Source organism: Elgaria multicarinata, chromosome 13 (assembly GCF_023053635.1).
Source record: "Elgaria multicarinata webbii isolate HBS135686 ecotype San Diego chromosome 13, rElgMul1.1.pri, whole genome shotgun sequence".
NCBI lineage: Eukaryota > Metazoa > Chordata > Lepidosauria > Squamata > Anguidae > Elgaria > Elgaria multicarinata.
In genome coordinates this window covers 6,982,717-6,995,456 of record NC_086183.1, presented here as the reverse complement: position 1 = coordinate 6,995,456, position 12,740 = coordinate 6,982,717, and the positions used below count along the sequence as shown (strand labels likewise).

General features: G+C 43.5%; 1 protein-coding gene across 1 annotated transcript; it reads right to left on the bottom strand.

The window, feature by feature from the left end:
* Positions 1 to 510: 510 nt before the first annotated feature.
* On the bottom strand, positions 511 to 12,047 carry TRAPPC3 (trafficking protein particle complex subunit 3). Its single transcript, XM_063140027.1, has 5 exons — positions 11,845 to 12,047; positions 5,989 to 6,086; positions 5,634 to 5,733; positions 3,726 to 3,908; positions 511 to 2,606 (listed from the first exon to the last, which is right to left on the bottom strand). Exons 1-5 carry the CDS (start codon positions 11,887 to 11,889, stop codon positions 2,487 to 2,489), a joined length of 546 nt encoding a protein of 181 aa, XP_062996097.1. The 5' UTR covers positions 11,890 to 12,047; the 3' UTR covers positions 511 to 2,486.
* Positions 12,048 to 12,740: the final 693 nt, after the last annotated feature.

Below are 12,740 nucleotides of genomic sequence, written 5' to 3'. Positions count from 1 at the left end.
TTGCCCTTGTATTGCAAGGTCAGAACTCACCACTAGCAGACCAAGTGTACAGGACAGCATTAACCAGGCTATACAGAAGAGCAACCCAATTGCCCCCTCTGTGGCTGTGGTTGGTGTTTTGCTCTACTTGGACCTTTTCCTACACCACAGAGGATCAACAGCCCTTTGTATGTTCTGCCTTCTCTGCAGCCTGAAGGAACACAAGCACTGATCATTTCGCATCTATCCCGTCCCTCACCTAAATGCCACATGAAGAGAACCAATGTGGTATAGCAGTTAGAATGTCAGGTGAGGAGTAGCGAGACATGAGTTCAGTTCTTCCCTCAGCCACAAAACTCACTGGATGACTTTGGGCTTGTCATCTCTCTGCCTAACATACCACACAGAGTGAGGCTAAAATTGAGAGAGCGGGGAAGAGCAACTTGGGAGGAAGGATGGGATCAACATGGAACAGAGTAAGTGGCGAGCCCCCTGCCCTGCTCCTCAGCCCAGTGGCAGGACAACTAAGGAGATAGTTACAGCTTCTTTAATTAAGAGTTTAAAATGTTGCCTTCAAAAGCTTTACAAGTGGAAAATACATGAGTGACCCCTTATACAACAAATAAAGTTTAAGTTATATACACCAATTCACCCATCAGCTATGGATTAGTGCAACTCTGTTTTTACACATTCAAAAGTACCACAGAAGGAACAATGTGAAAATGCTTTTTGGGGGTGCTGGACCCTTCCTCCAAGTGGAGGAATAAATTCTTCAGAAACTGGAATATTGAGTTTTCATTGAAGATTTTAACATTTGATAGTCATTTCTCACAATGCAGAAACCCCACCTCCCTTTTCCTGTACCATCTCTGCAATACACACTACAAATCTGGTAAAAGTCAGTCCAGGGCAAAACAGCATTTCCTCTAACTGCTAGACTCTGAGGGGTTAGTGCTGCTGTATTCAGCTGCGATGAACCACTGAAAAGGACTAGGAAAGTGTCATCAACATGCCATTGAGAAAAGGCCTCACTATTCTGGAGAAGCAGCGGCCGAAGTTCAATTCTTCACTCTGCAGAACACAACCGTCAGATTGTGTCAAATGCACTCCGTTATTCCAAATGAGGAAAGGTATTACTAATGGGTCCATCGTGCCTCTTCAAGGAAGATGGAAGCTTCTGTTTTGAACCTGGGATTTCTCCACAGCATACTCAAGCCAAACAAGATTTCTGAAGTAGTAACTATCTTGTTTGATAGAAATGTTAGAGCTTCAGGATGTACACAGACGGAATCTCCCCTCAACACAGCCAGTGGCATGAAACCCAGGCCGCGTACTTAATTCCTGAGTGATTTTGCCATTCATGTTTCCCTACTAAAAAATCCTAGAGCATTCCCCAATATCCTTTCAGTGATCCAGCAAACAAACCTTAGCACACTGATCCACCTAGGCAAGACTGCCCATTATAATCTTTTTTCCACAGTCCTGAGAACACTTGCCTCCTAAGGGGAGGATGGGATAAGTTAGATGCTCCAACTTTAACTGTATCCTCTTAGCATCTAAGCCAGTTGCAACAACTCAGAAGCCTTGCCTACCCGGATCTTTCAGAAAGGAAGCTTGTATTTAACAACTCATCAATAGGTTGCTGCAAGGAAGGAACTCGCAGATGATGGCAGCTTGGAAGCGTTTTCTGACACTAGTTCAATAGTGAAACCTTGAACACTGCATGCTCACGGTGTAATGAGACTACTTGGCCCAGCCATTTAAATTGGACACATTAGGAAGATGGAAAGCATCCAGGCGATTCTGTTCTGCTAGACTCGGACAGCAGGCTGTTGCCAAGTCTCCTTCAGGCTCTCCAGTGGACTGGAATGAGATTATTCATACCAAGGCCACTGCCCGGACTGCTTTAAATGGACAGGGCTCTTGTTTTGCAAAGAATTAAGAGATGTTACGCACTTGTTAAAATAAGATCATTTTCTTAACAGCAAAACTGAAACAGAAAGACTGAACTTGCTCCTCTAAGAATCTCAACTTATATACTGCCTTCTGTGCAATCAAGAAATGGCTACTTGTTCCCCATAGGTACATGTGGATTCTGGGCCCCCACCCCAATGAGCAGGAAAGGGTGGGGGTGGGGCAAAGTGGATGCTCTTCATATGCTCAAGACAAGAACGGCATCTGTGGTCGGGATCTCATTCTGGTACCAAATTTCAAAATTACATGGTTTTAATATCCTATATATTTGCATGGAGCCAAACATGGAAACTAGAAACGGGTGCTTGCGTCTCTGATGAGTATGAAAAGTGTCCTACACCCTACAAAGGCCTTTAATACAAATCTGTGGAAATAACAGAGGAGAATTCAAATAGTTGCTTCCTAAGGAAATAAAGTAGACCATCATCTTAACCAGTCAGAGCATCTGAACGTACAGAAGTCACTATGCACGGACGAATCCCAGGTGGAGCTGATTCGTCCTCTCTAGTTCAGTATGGAGGCTGCTCTGGGACTCATTCCTCTCCAACAGGAAGATTGTCTTCAATCCGCCTGATAAATTTCATCCTTATTTCTGTGGCTCCATCCCCTTTTAATGTGTCTTGGACAAATTTGACATCCACAGCCATCTGAACCTGTGATATGGGAGAGAGAAGCCCGTACTTTTGAGATATTTACCTAGGACAGTCCCAGAAACTGACTCCCCCCCCCCCCGCTGCGCTTTGAATATTCTGGCAAGGATAGAGAACAAGAGACTTCCATCACAATATTCTATCAAGGGTCTCTGGGTATTTCCCTTTCCCCCCTTACCAACCTCACCTAAAATGTATAGCCTAAGTAGCAAACATCACTCTAATAGAGGAACCTTCTTACAATCCCTAGTTAACCATAATCTTTCTGCTAAGGAAGCCTGAAAAACACAGGGAGACCCTCAGAACTCAGTGCTACAGACAGCAATGACTGTCCTCACCATCACTGCCTCTTCTGATTTCTGGCAAGAGGAATTTAGCATACAACTAATTACATTAATTTCGCTCAGGAAACTCTAAATGTACATACTAAAGACTGCAGGTGTTTTACCTATGCTAGTTCTTGGCAAAAAGGGGTTACATATTTATTACATTTTTAGTCCATATTTCCTAGAAGGAGCTCAAGGCAGTGTACATGGTTATTCCCTCCCCAGACTTGTCCTCACAACAACCAGGCGAGGTAGGTTAGGATGAAAAAGGGTGACTGACCCAAGATCACCCACGGTCAGCTTCGTAGCTGAGCAGGGATGAGTCTCTCCGGTTCTAGTCTGACACGCCAACCACTACCTCATCCTGGCTCTCAATATACAGCAGCTTGATCGCCTGGGCATCAAAGCTTTCTTTAAAATAATAATCTAAAAAAATGATCAAGCCGCAAGAGTTGCAGGGAGAAGCCTGAACACATATGGAAAATGTCTGGTCAACAGCTATGAAAACTAGACCCCTGGAAAGTATTTTAATTGACCAGGGGATGTAGCCTATGTGTAGCCCTGAACAGCCTGCTATTCCTCCTCACGTGGCTACCGCCAGGGCCGTAGGACACTGCTGACCATCTGCCCCCTATTTTTTTAAGAGGTTAATAGACAGATGGATGTATTTAAATTATACACTTCACTCAGCTCACTGCATCGGGACATTTAATGGGATATAGAAAACATACAGCCTCATATTCCATCCATTTTCCATGCATAATTGTGGGCTCCATGGGCATCCCCTTCTCCTCACCATTTCCAGGGCTCCCCGAAGCACTCCACACAAAAGGTTAGAGTAAATAAGAGATGAGTGGTTGTCAGGCAGCTCCACGAAGTCCACCAATGGGTTGTTTTCCAAGATAAGGGAGAATTCATCTCCTGCTGGACTCCAGTTTGTGATGCTCGGCGTGATACCCAAGTACATTTTAAACGCCACCTGTCAAGCGAGACAAACAAGGCTCAAACGGTGCAATGTTTAGCAAGCTGTCTTTCACGGATCACTGAGTAACTGGCCAAATGAGAAAAAGATCCCAGCAGCAATTATTTTACGTAACATACTTAAGCAAGCTCCTTTGTACACAACAGACAACGCAAGACTGATCTCAAGAAGTAGGAGGTGATCCCCTACACCAGAGGCAATGCCTTTCCTCTTGGAAAACAACCCAGTGACATTTGTGCCCATTGCCTTATATTTTTAGATAGGACAGAAGCAATTCTGATTTATTTTGGTTACTATTACAGAAAACATTTGATGCTATCCTGCTTCTCAGTTTCTAGTTTAAAGTTAGCTAGTCTTGGCTCTCCTTTCAATACCAATAGACCAGGAAATATATTTACACATATATTATATTGGTACTACAGTAAGAAAATTGTGTTGTTGGCATACACAGACTGAGTCACAAAAGTCCACGGTTGATTTTGATATGAGCTTTGTCTCTGAGGTCAAGTGTGCTGTCCTATTCACTGGGCTACATTGGCTCCTCATATCTGCTACCTGTTAATTCAACACATTAGAGCTGAAAAGCCAGTAAACCATTCTACAAGTCAGACCAACCCAATTCAAGAACAGATTTTGGTTTCTTTTTGGGTTGCAGAGCTCTCCAGACATTGCCAGAGAGTCTTCAGTACTATTGAAATATGAAATAATGTCCTTTTTATGCTTCCCTAACCCTAACCCATTCAAAAAGTAGCTTTGTGATTTGGTGTGTAAGCTACAATTAGGGGCTCTTGCTGGAAAAAATAATTTAAAAATAAAAATAAGGAAATTGCTTTAATATGTGTATGCCATCAGCAACTCACACAAAAAGCTTTATAAACCAGGGGGTCTCCAGTGCAGTTACCCCCATTTCCATTCCTTCCTTCCTTCCTTCTCTGGTTTGTCATTGTGCTCTCTCTCTCTCTTTCCCCCTTCCCTCCTTCTCTCTGGCTCTTCTTTTTATCTTTTCTATCCTTCCTTCTGCTCTCTGAGTCTTTCTCTGGCTCCCCTTTCTCTCCAGTGCCCCCCAGCCCCTCTTTCTCTCTGGCTTCTCTCCCTCTTTTTCTTTCTTCCGCTCTCTCTCTCTCTCTCCCCATGCAAGCAAATAGAGCAATTTCTCCATTCATTGTCATGCTACGAGAACCCCCCCCCCAAATCAGTTAAGGTGGCGGTGAAGGTAACCCACCTTCAAGGACCCTGTTGCCCCCGTTTGGTGGGGGGTGAGCAGAAGGAAGGAAAGGAGAGCCATGGAGAGAGATAAAGAAGCCAGAGTGAATAGCACAAACACAAACACAGGTAAGGGGGGGGACTCCTAAAATGTTTGTGGTTGCCTCCCCACCCCCAAACCAGCTAATTTGTGGTGGTGCTGAAGGCATTTTTTTTCAAGATGCCAAATGTGCCAATGGACCCCAAAAGGTTGGAGATCCCAGTTTTAAACTGTAAGAAATTCAAGCAGTTAAGAAATTCACTGAAGGAAACCACCAATAAAGACAAGCTGAAGATGATTCCAGCACATCCTGCATGCCTCTGGATTGCACTGCATGACTGTAACAAAGTTGTTGTGTGACAACAAAATTGTGCCTTTGACATTTATATAGCCACAGTGAAAATACAAGTACTATTAATCATCATCATCATAGGTGCACATACCAAAAACAGAGGAAAATAATCAAAACCAGGCATCACCTTGGCAATTACATCTGCAGTTTCTCGGAAGTCGTGACATCTCCCTACGTTGGATCGCGCCAGGAAGTCTTCAACAAGTCGAACGCCTATATTGTAGCCCCTGTCAAGGCAGCCAAAGAGCAGCATGTTATAAAATTCTGACAGCACAGGGGAGGGCTAGCTTGAGGGGGCGGGGAAGAATTCTAGGGCTTGGAAGCAAAGGGGAGGAAATCTATTCTCTCTCTCTCTCTCTCGTTTCACAACTCCAGTGAATTCAGAGAAATAAGATTAATTCCACCAAGTCACTTCGCAGAAAGGGCGCCTCCAGCCCCCCTAAACACTGACATTTGGAAAAGTCTTACTCTGGCTTACTTACATTTTGTCGAGCTGCTTGTTGACATCTTCATCGTTCTCGTAGTCCTTGCACAGCTGAGTGACCAGAGCCCCATAGGTCAGAGTGAAGAGCTCCGAGCTCTAGACAAATTCAAAACATGTTTAGGAGAAGGCCAGACAGGCAAGTCCACACATATTTAGGACTTTCCCCAGGACTAATTTGGTTTGGCATGGCATGACGGAGAAATGAAATGGGCAAGAAAGCTCCTGCCTCACACAAACACGTCCTGCAGTAAATTCTGCAGGTGCCTCCAGGTTCATTCTTAAAACAGAAAATGTTTGCCTTGGGGTGGGGTGGGGAATAAATAAAACCATTCTGTCTATAAGTGTCTGTTGACAGACATGGGGAGATGATGCAGTGTCCATTGAGTATGGATGGGTAGTCTCTGCTTCCCTTTATCATCAAGGTCTCAGTCCTGACTTAGAGAAAGCCACCTAAAGACTACTCACATATCAATGCTATCCAATATTAGTATTGTTGGTGTAACAACTACTCGTTCATACATTGCAGTCAATTTGGCCTGGCTAAGAGCCGGAATAAAACTCACCACTTTTGGTTATTCAGCTCTAAATCGCAATAAATTCTTAATCCTAACAATGTGAGTTGGATTTTAACCAAGGGCTAAAAGGCATGGTTGCCACCGCTATATCTATCCTGCCAACTACGAAGTGAAAAGCTGTGACACCTCAACAGATGAAATCAATGATCTAGCGTACCCCCCAGCAATTAAAACTACGCCCTTATATCATGGGCAGCACGGACCCCACAAGCAAGAGGAGTTTCTGGCATTCCTGAGCAGGAAGGCAGGTGGCTCATAGGCTTTCACCGGGGCTTAAGAGGCAAACTCAGTCCAAAGCACTAGGCGGCTTTGTTTGTACTGTTCCTAGGTGCTGCATACAGTGTTGTAATGGCACTATCTCATACATACTTTGGACTTTACTTATTTTACGCTTTCTAGAAAATAACCGCTACTGCCTTCTACTTTCAAAAAATTTAGATCCAATTCTTCAGTGTGCAATGTATTTTCAAACCATTTAATTCCTTGCTGTGGAGATGGAAACGACTACTGATGCAAGCTTGACAGTTTCCAACTGCTCATCAAGAGCAGCTTTTCCACCTTCATCATTTCAGCATAATATTCTGCTGAAGAGCTCAAAGGATCAGCAAAGCCTCCTCAGTGTTAGGATGGACGTGCAGTAGAACTGTGCATAGCATCAACCAAACAGTGGAAAGAACAAACTGCTGTTTCTCTATCACATTCCCCAAATTTGAAGTGAGTGAAATGCACAACCCAACTGAATCCATCAGTTATCAGAACTGCTGTTACACAAATCCTCTTCCTATTTAAAAAGCAGAACCCTGTTAAGACTTTTTAAAGTCTCTTGAAATAAACGTCAGCTATATATACCGAATATGCCCTGCTTACGCTTTTATTAAGGTTTCATTTTATATCGCAGAAATGTCTAGTCTCAGATTAAGAAACCTATCACCTACCATGAGATGCATAGATGCAGAAGGTGAAATGAATGGCAAATACCAATACTACAGAATGAAAGCAGCAGGCAAGCAGAAAAGGGAGGGAAAAAGACAACAGAGTTTAGTGAGACAACACAGATTATACCACGTTCTCACAAGCTCACACAAGCCAGAGTGCAGAAAAGAGAGTCAAGTCACATTTGGAATTAAGGTTTGTTAGATGTTGCATAGGATTTCAGCATGCCACTTCTACCTAGTAGCAACTGATAAGGCCAGCAGTCAGGTAAGTTATACATCTAACAACTCTCTCAGAAAGCTAAGAAGTGCTGGTTTTGCTTCATCTGAAGAGGCTGAAAAGGGCAAGTGCCCTGCAATCCCAGATGTGCCTCAGAAATTACACGGATCTGTTTTATAGAGCTTGAAAAGTGAAAATGTGAAGATATATTTGATACAGGGAAAGAAGTTAACAAAGAGCTGGGGAGGGGAGACAACAGGTTAGTAAACAACTGTATAATTTTAGTAAACTCATTTGCAAGACAATTGAATATCATGTGAAGGAATCGAGAATGCCCAATTGCTTCCAGTCCATAGTGTAGCCATTAAATGCTTTAAGTATTGAGCTATTCACCTGTCACTAGATAATAAAGAGACAATATGCACATCCAAGTTCACTGTTTTGGATTAACTGCTAAATGATACTGTTACCAATAGTGATGACATACAATTAAAACAGTGCGGTGTTTGATCCAGATGTGCAATCTGCAAACCCTATTCCAACAGAGTTTTAAGAAAACTACTAGACAAAAATAGACTGCAAAAATACAACTGCTTTACAAGTTGTAAAGCTGTCAGGTTGGTTAAATATTGCAACTAACAGGAAAACATAATAAATGTAGCAGTTTACACACGTTTCAGTTATCTGTTTGATTCTGTCAGTGACATAATCCCAATACTGTTTGGGGAAAGAACCCCTTGGGCTCTTCTTAAATACATCTAAGGTCAATTGATTTGTCAATAAAATAGGTACCCCAACTCAACAGGAAAGGATAGGAATGATCTCAATATTAGCAGAAGCAAAGTCAAGACAGATTCGGTATGTGCTACCAACTATTCACTACACCAGCAGAAAATTTTAATAAGCCACAATCTGCTAAAAAAAAAAGTTAGCTAGTGGTTCTTTGCAGGATTAAAGGTTGATGGGGTGGGTGGGTTGCAGAGCAAAAAAAAGGTGGGGAAGTGAATTTAGCGTTGCCCTGTTGATGTTCTTATGTTCTTTTAAGATTTTTCACAGTATTGCAATTTAGGTCTTTGCAGAGTTCTCCTCCACATCCTCATTTTTTTGCTGAACTGATAACACAGAACCAGGTTAGAGGCACACAACACAAAGAAAAATGACAAAAGCACTCACACACACACACACACACACACACACACAGAGCCTGAAGGAAATATTGTAGTGCATGTTTATATATAAATATCTCTATGAAGACTGCTTATTATTAAAAAGAAAATCAGTTTACAGCACTATCACACTATTGCTAAAAATCAGACAGCAATCAGTGTTAGTATTTAAAATGTGCATTCCTTTTTCTCAAGGAACTTGGATACACTAAAAGTCACTTCTAATAATACAGCCCCATCCCCCAAAAGGAATTCTGTATTTCTGCTGTAAGTTGAATGTTCCATCCAGGACTGGGATCCTAAAACTGTAGGAAAATGACATCACTTAAATATGGGGCTTAGTTTTGGCGTTTTATGTGCCACCAGGTAACACTTTCCAATTCATCTTTTATTAGCTCTTTACCTAGTACAGCTGTCTACAATTAATCTAATGGATAAAGTGGTGTCCAGATAACTACAGTTACAAACAACTTTATACTCTTCCTCCAATTGCTTGGCAAACAAGTGTGGGACTCGAAATAAGTCTTCCTCCATCTTCATTCCAGCCATCTACCCAACTGTTTGCACAACATGACAGCCCAGCAGTGTGTGCAGCCACCATTTTGAATATGAGACCCCCAGTCAGGGGGTTATTGTGTAGTTTGAACCTGGTGAGCGTGAGTTATGTGAGGGTTAAACAATCCTTGTATAACCCTAAAACAGACTATGGGGTTTGAAAGGGTTATTTAACCTTCACATAACCCATGTTTGATGGATTCAAGTAACATGCTAACCCTTGAGCGGGGACTGCATATTCAATGTAGCGCTTGTAGGTTATGTCGCCCAAACTCAGCCACTGTCCAGATAATCTCAGAATTCCAAATGTGACCAGGGCAGCCATGCTTGTTGGAAACTCCACAAGGGCATTCAGAAATCCATTTGGATCCATCAGACTCTGAGGAAGGGCCGTCTTAATAGCACCACTCCCCATATGCACTCATTTCTGTGGAGAGAGAACACGGTAAGCCTCACCAAGAAATGATCTGACTACGAAAAAGCATCTCCCCTATAGATGACCACCTTCCTGCCCTGATGAAAAAACCAGAGTGAGCCCTTCAACATCTCGAGTTGGGCTGATAATAAGCTGGGACAGCCAATGATTGTCATGGCAGTTACGAAGTCCTGAACCACCCCAACAAGGAAGTGTCAGCATCCAGGCAGTCAAGACACCAAGACCACTTCTGTCAGCTAACAAAGAGCGACAGAAAGTAACAAAAGCCCTACTCTGGCTAAACAGTCCAAACACCAGGTAGAAACACTCAAACCCAGTGCTGATCTTGACAGGAAGCCTAGTGGAGAAAGACTTAGTTCTCAGAGAACACCGCATCGCCCTGACTCTCCTTACAACAGTCCTGTAAGGTCGGCCAGCATAATCATTTACCCACCTACATATAGTTAGAATGGAGTAGCTGAAAAAAGTGTTACTAGCCTATGAATTCACGGCTCAGGTGAAACATGAATCAGGGGCTTCATGGCTCAAAGCCTTTGGGATGACCCCACAGTCCCAATAACAGTCTGTAACAAAGCCTTAAATACATGTAACTGCAACAGTCACATGCTCTTCCTGATTCACTCCAGCTGCCACTTCTTTCCTCTTCCTCTATTGAATCTTTGGTGTCTGTTTTCAAGATCAGCCTTCCCTAAACTGGAAGCCTCCAGAGCTATTAGAACACCACTTCAATCATCCCCACACAATGGTGTGGTAGTCCAACACATCCTGAAGGCATCAGGTTGGGCAAAGCTGATCTAGACTGTAAGCATGTTGGGGCAGAGACTTGCCCTCTTGTTCTTTGTAAAGGACCACATACACAAATAGTGCTCTTTAAAAAATAATAATAAATCTGCACACTTAGGTCATCTGCTGTCACCCTTCTCTGTGTACCTTCCTTCTGAGCAAGGGCACCACAATTATGGAGCAACATCCACACCGGAGACCTGCCTGGTGCCAGTGTGAATTCCCTATTAGGTACCTAGTGAAAAGCTTTGTGTTCACCCAGGCATTTTTAAGCATCCTTACGCCTTGCCAACTGTTGATATGTTCTTATTACAGCTGTTGTATTTTGCAGTTAAAAACAATACAATTAACTTAGGATGCAATGTTATGCACGTTTAGATAGAAAAAACCCTCATGGATGTTGCTACAATCACAACATAGGGCGCAAGACTTCCATATTTTATATTTTTATTTTTATCATTATTATTATTATTATTATTATTTATTTATTTATATAGCACCATCAATGTACATGGTGCTGTACAGAGTAAAACAGTAACTAGCAAGACCCTGCCGCATAGGCTTACATTATGGATTTAATTTTTCTGAACTACCCAGAGAACTTTGGATATTGGGCATTATAGAAATGAAATGAATGAATGAATAAAAATATTTAGACGGGGGGGGGGAGTCCTACAGCTCCTAGCATTCCCCAGTCAAGCATATCTAAACGCGCGTACGATTGTGCCCTGACATCTGCAAACTGGCGGGGAATCAAATTGAATGAACGTATTTATTTATTTTATATCCAGTTATTTCTATTTACAATAATTATAGAGAGCCCAAGAAACGAGATTCTTTGGGCGGTTTACACAAGGCTGGTACAAAAATGCTTTATATAAAATTAAATCAAAACAAGCCCCTAGGCCAGCCTTCCTCAACCTGGGGTGCTCCAGATGTGTTGGACTGCATCTCCCAGAATGCCCCAGCGGCTGGGGCATTCTGGGAGTTGTAGTCCAACACATCTGGAGCACCCCAGGTTGAGGAAGGCTGGCCAAGGCTATGCCAGCCCCGCCCCCTCCGCCCCTCACCCCGCATCGGGCCTCCCCTCCCTACTCCACATGCCGCTGTGGACCCCCCCGCCCCCACAAATAAATAAAATACCCCCCCTCGACGTCTATCTCTCTCCCCCCAACAACCGCCATTACCATCTTCTTGCTCTCGGCGCCCCCCCGGCTGCCCTGCCGCGCCATTCCGCCTGCTCCCGCCGAGCCGCCTCCGCTGTCGTAGTCGTCGCTGTCGGCCTCTTCAGCTCGGCGATGGCAATCAAGGGCCGCGGCGGTGTCGAGACAAGCTTCGGCCAAGAAGGAAGCCGCCCTGTCTTGACTCGCTGCCGCCCAGCTTCTCCGTACCTCAGAGCAGAGGAACTACAACTCCCAAAACGCACCGCGCAAACAGGTAAACTCCCGCCTCCTCGCAGCTTGCCGGAAGTTACGTCGATCTCGCGAGAGCGAGGCAGGAGGCGGCAGAGGGATTACTTACCCAGCATGCTTTGGTTCCGGAGAGCGAGAGGACATGGACGCTGTACTACAGCTCCCAGGATGCCTTTGTTATCACGTCACTAAAATATCATGCAGCGGCTGCCCTTTGAAATTGCAGGAATATCACGCTCTGACGGATGTAACGCGACACCATAGAGATTTGGGGAGGATAGAGCGGCTCCCTGTCCTGCAGATATTGAAATGTAGAGTGAGTCGTCGCAATGGGTAACTTCCGAATTTATATCGGAGAAACCGTATTTTGGTCTCTTCAGAGCGGAAGTTATGGGTTTATGGTTTTAGTTTTTATGGTTTTAAAATTATGGTTTTAATTTTTGTGAACTGCCCAGAGAGCTTCGGCTATTGGGCGGTATAAAAATGTAATAAATATAAATAAATAAATAAATAAATAAATGAGAGCTGCCCATAGGAATCAGTGGAGAAAATCAGAATGTTAGTATATCTGTCTCTCGTGATGCAAGATCCAATAAAGTATAGAGTGACATTAATGCTCCACTGCCTACTAATAATATGCAAATCATGAGGCCACGACGCTCACATCCCCG

Coding starts and splice junctions, on each gene's coding strand:
- TRAPPC3 (XM_063140027.1), bottom strand. CDS start 11,889: ATGGCGCGGCAGGGCAGCCGGGGGGGCGCCGAGAGCAAGAAGATG. Junction 5,734..5,988: donor AACAAGCAGCTCGACAAAAT/GTAAGTAAGCCA, acceptor CTGCCTTGACAG/GGGCTACAATATAGGCGTTC. Junction 2,607..3,725: donor TTCGGGGAGCCCTGGAAATG/GTGAGGAGAAGG, acceptor CCCATATCACAG/GTTCAGATGGCTGTGGATGT.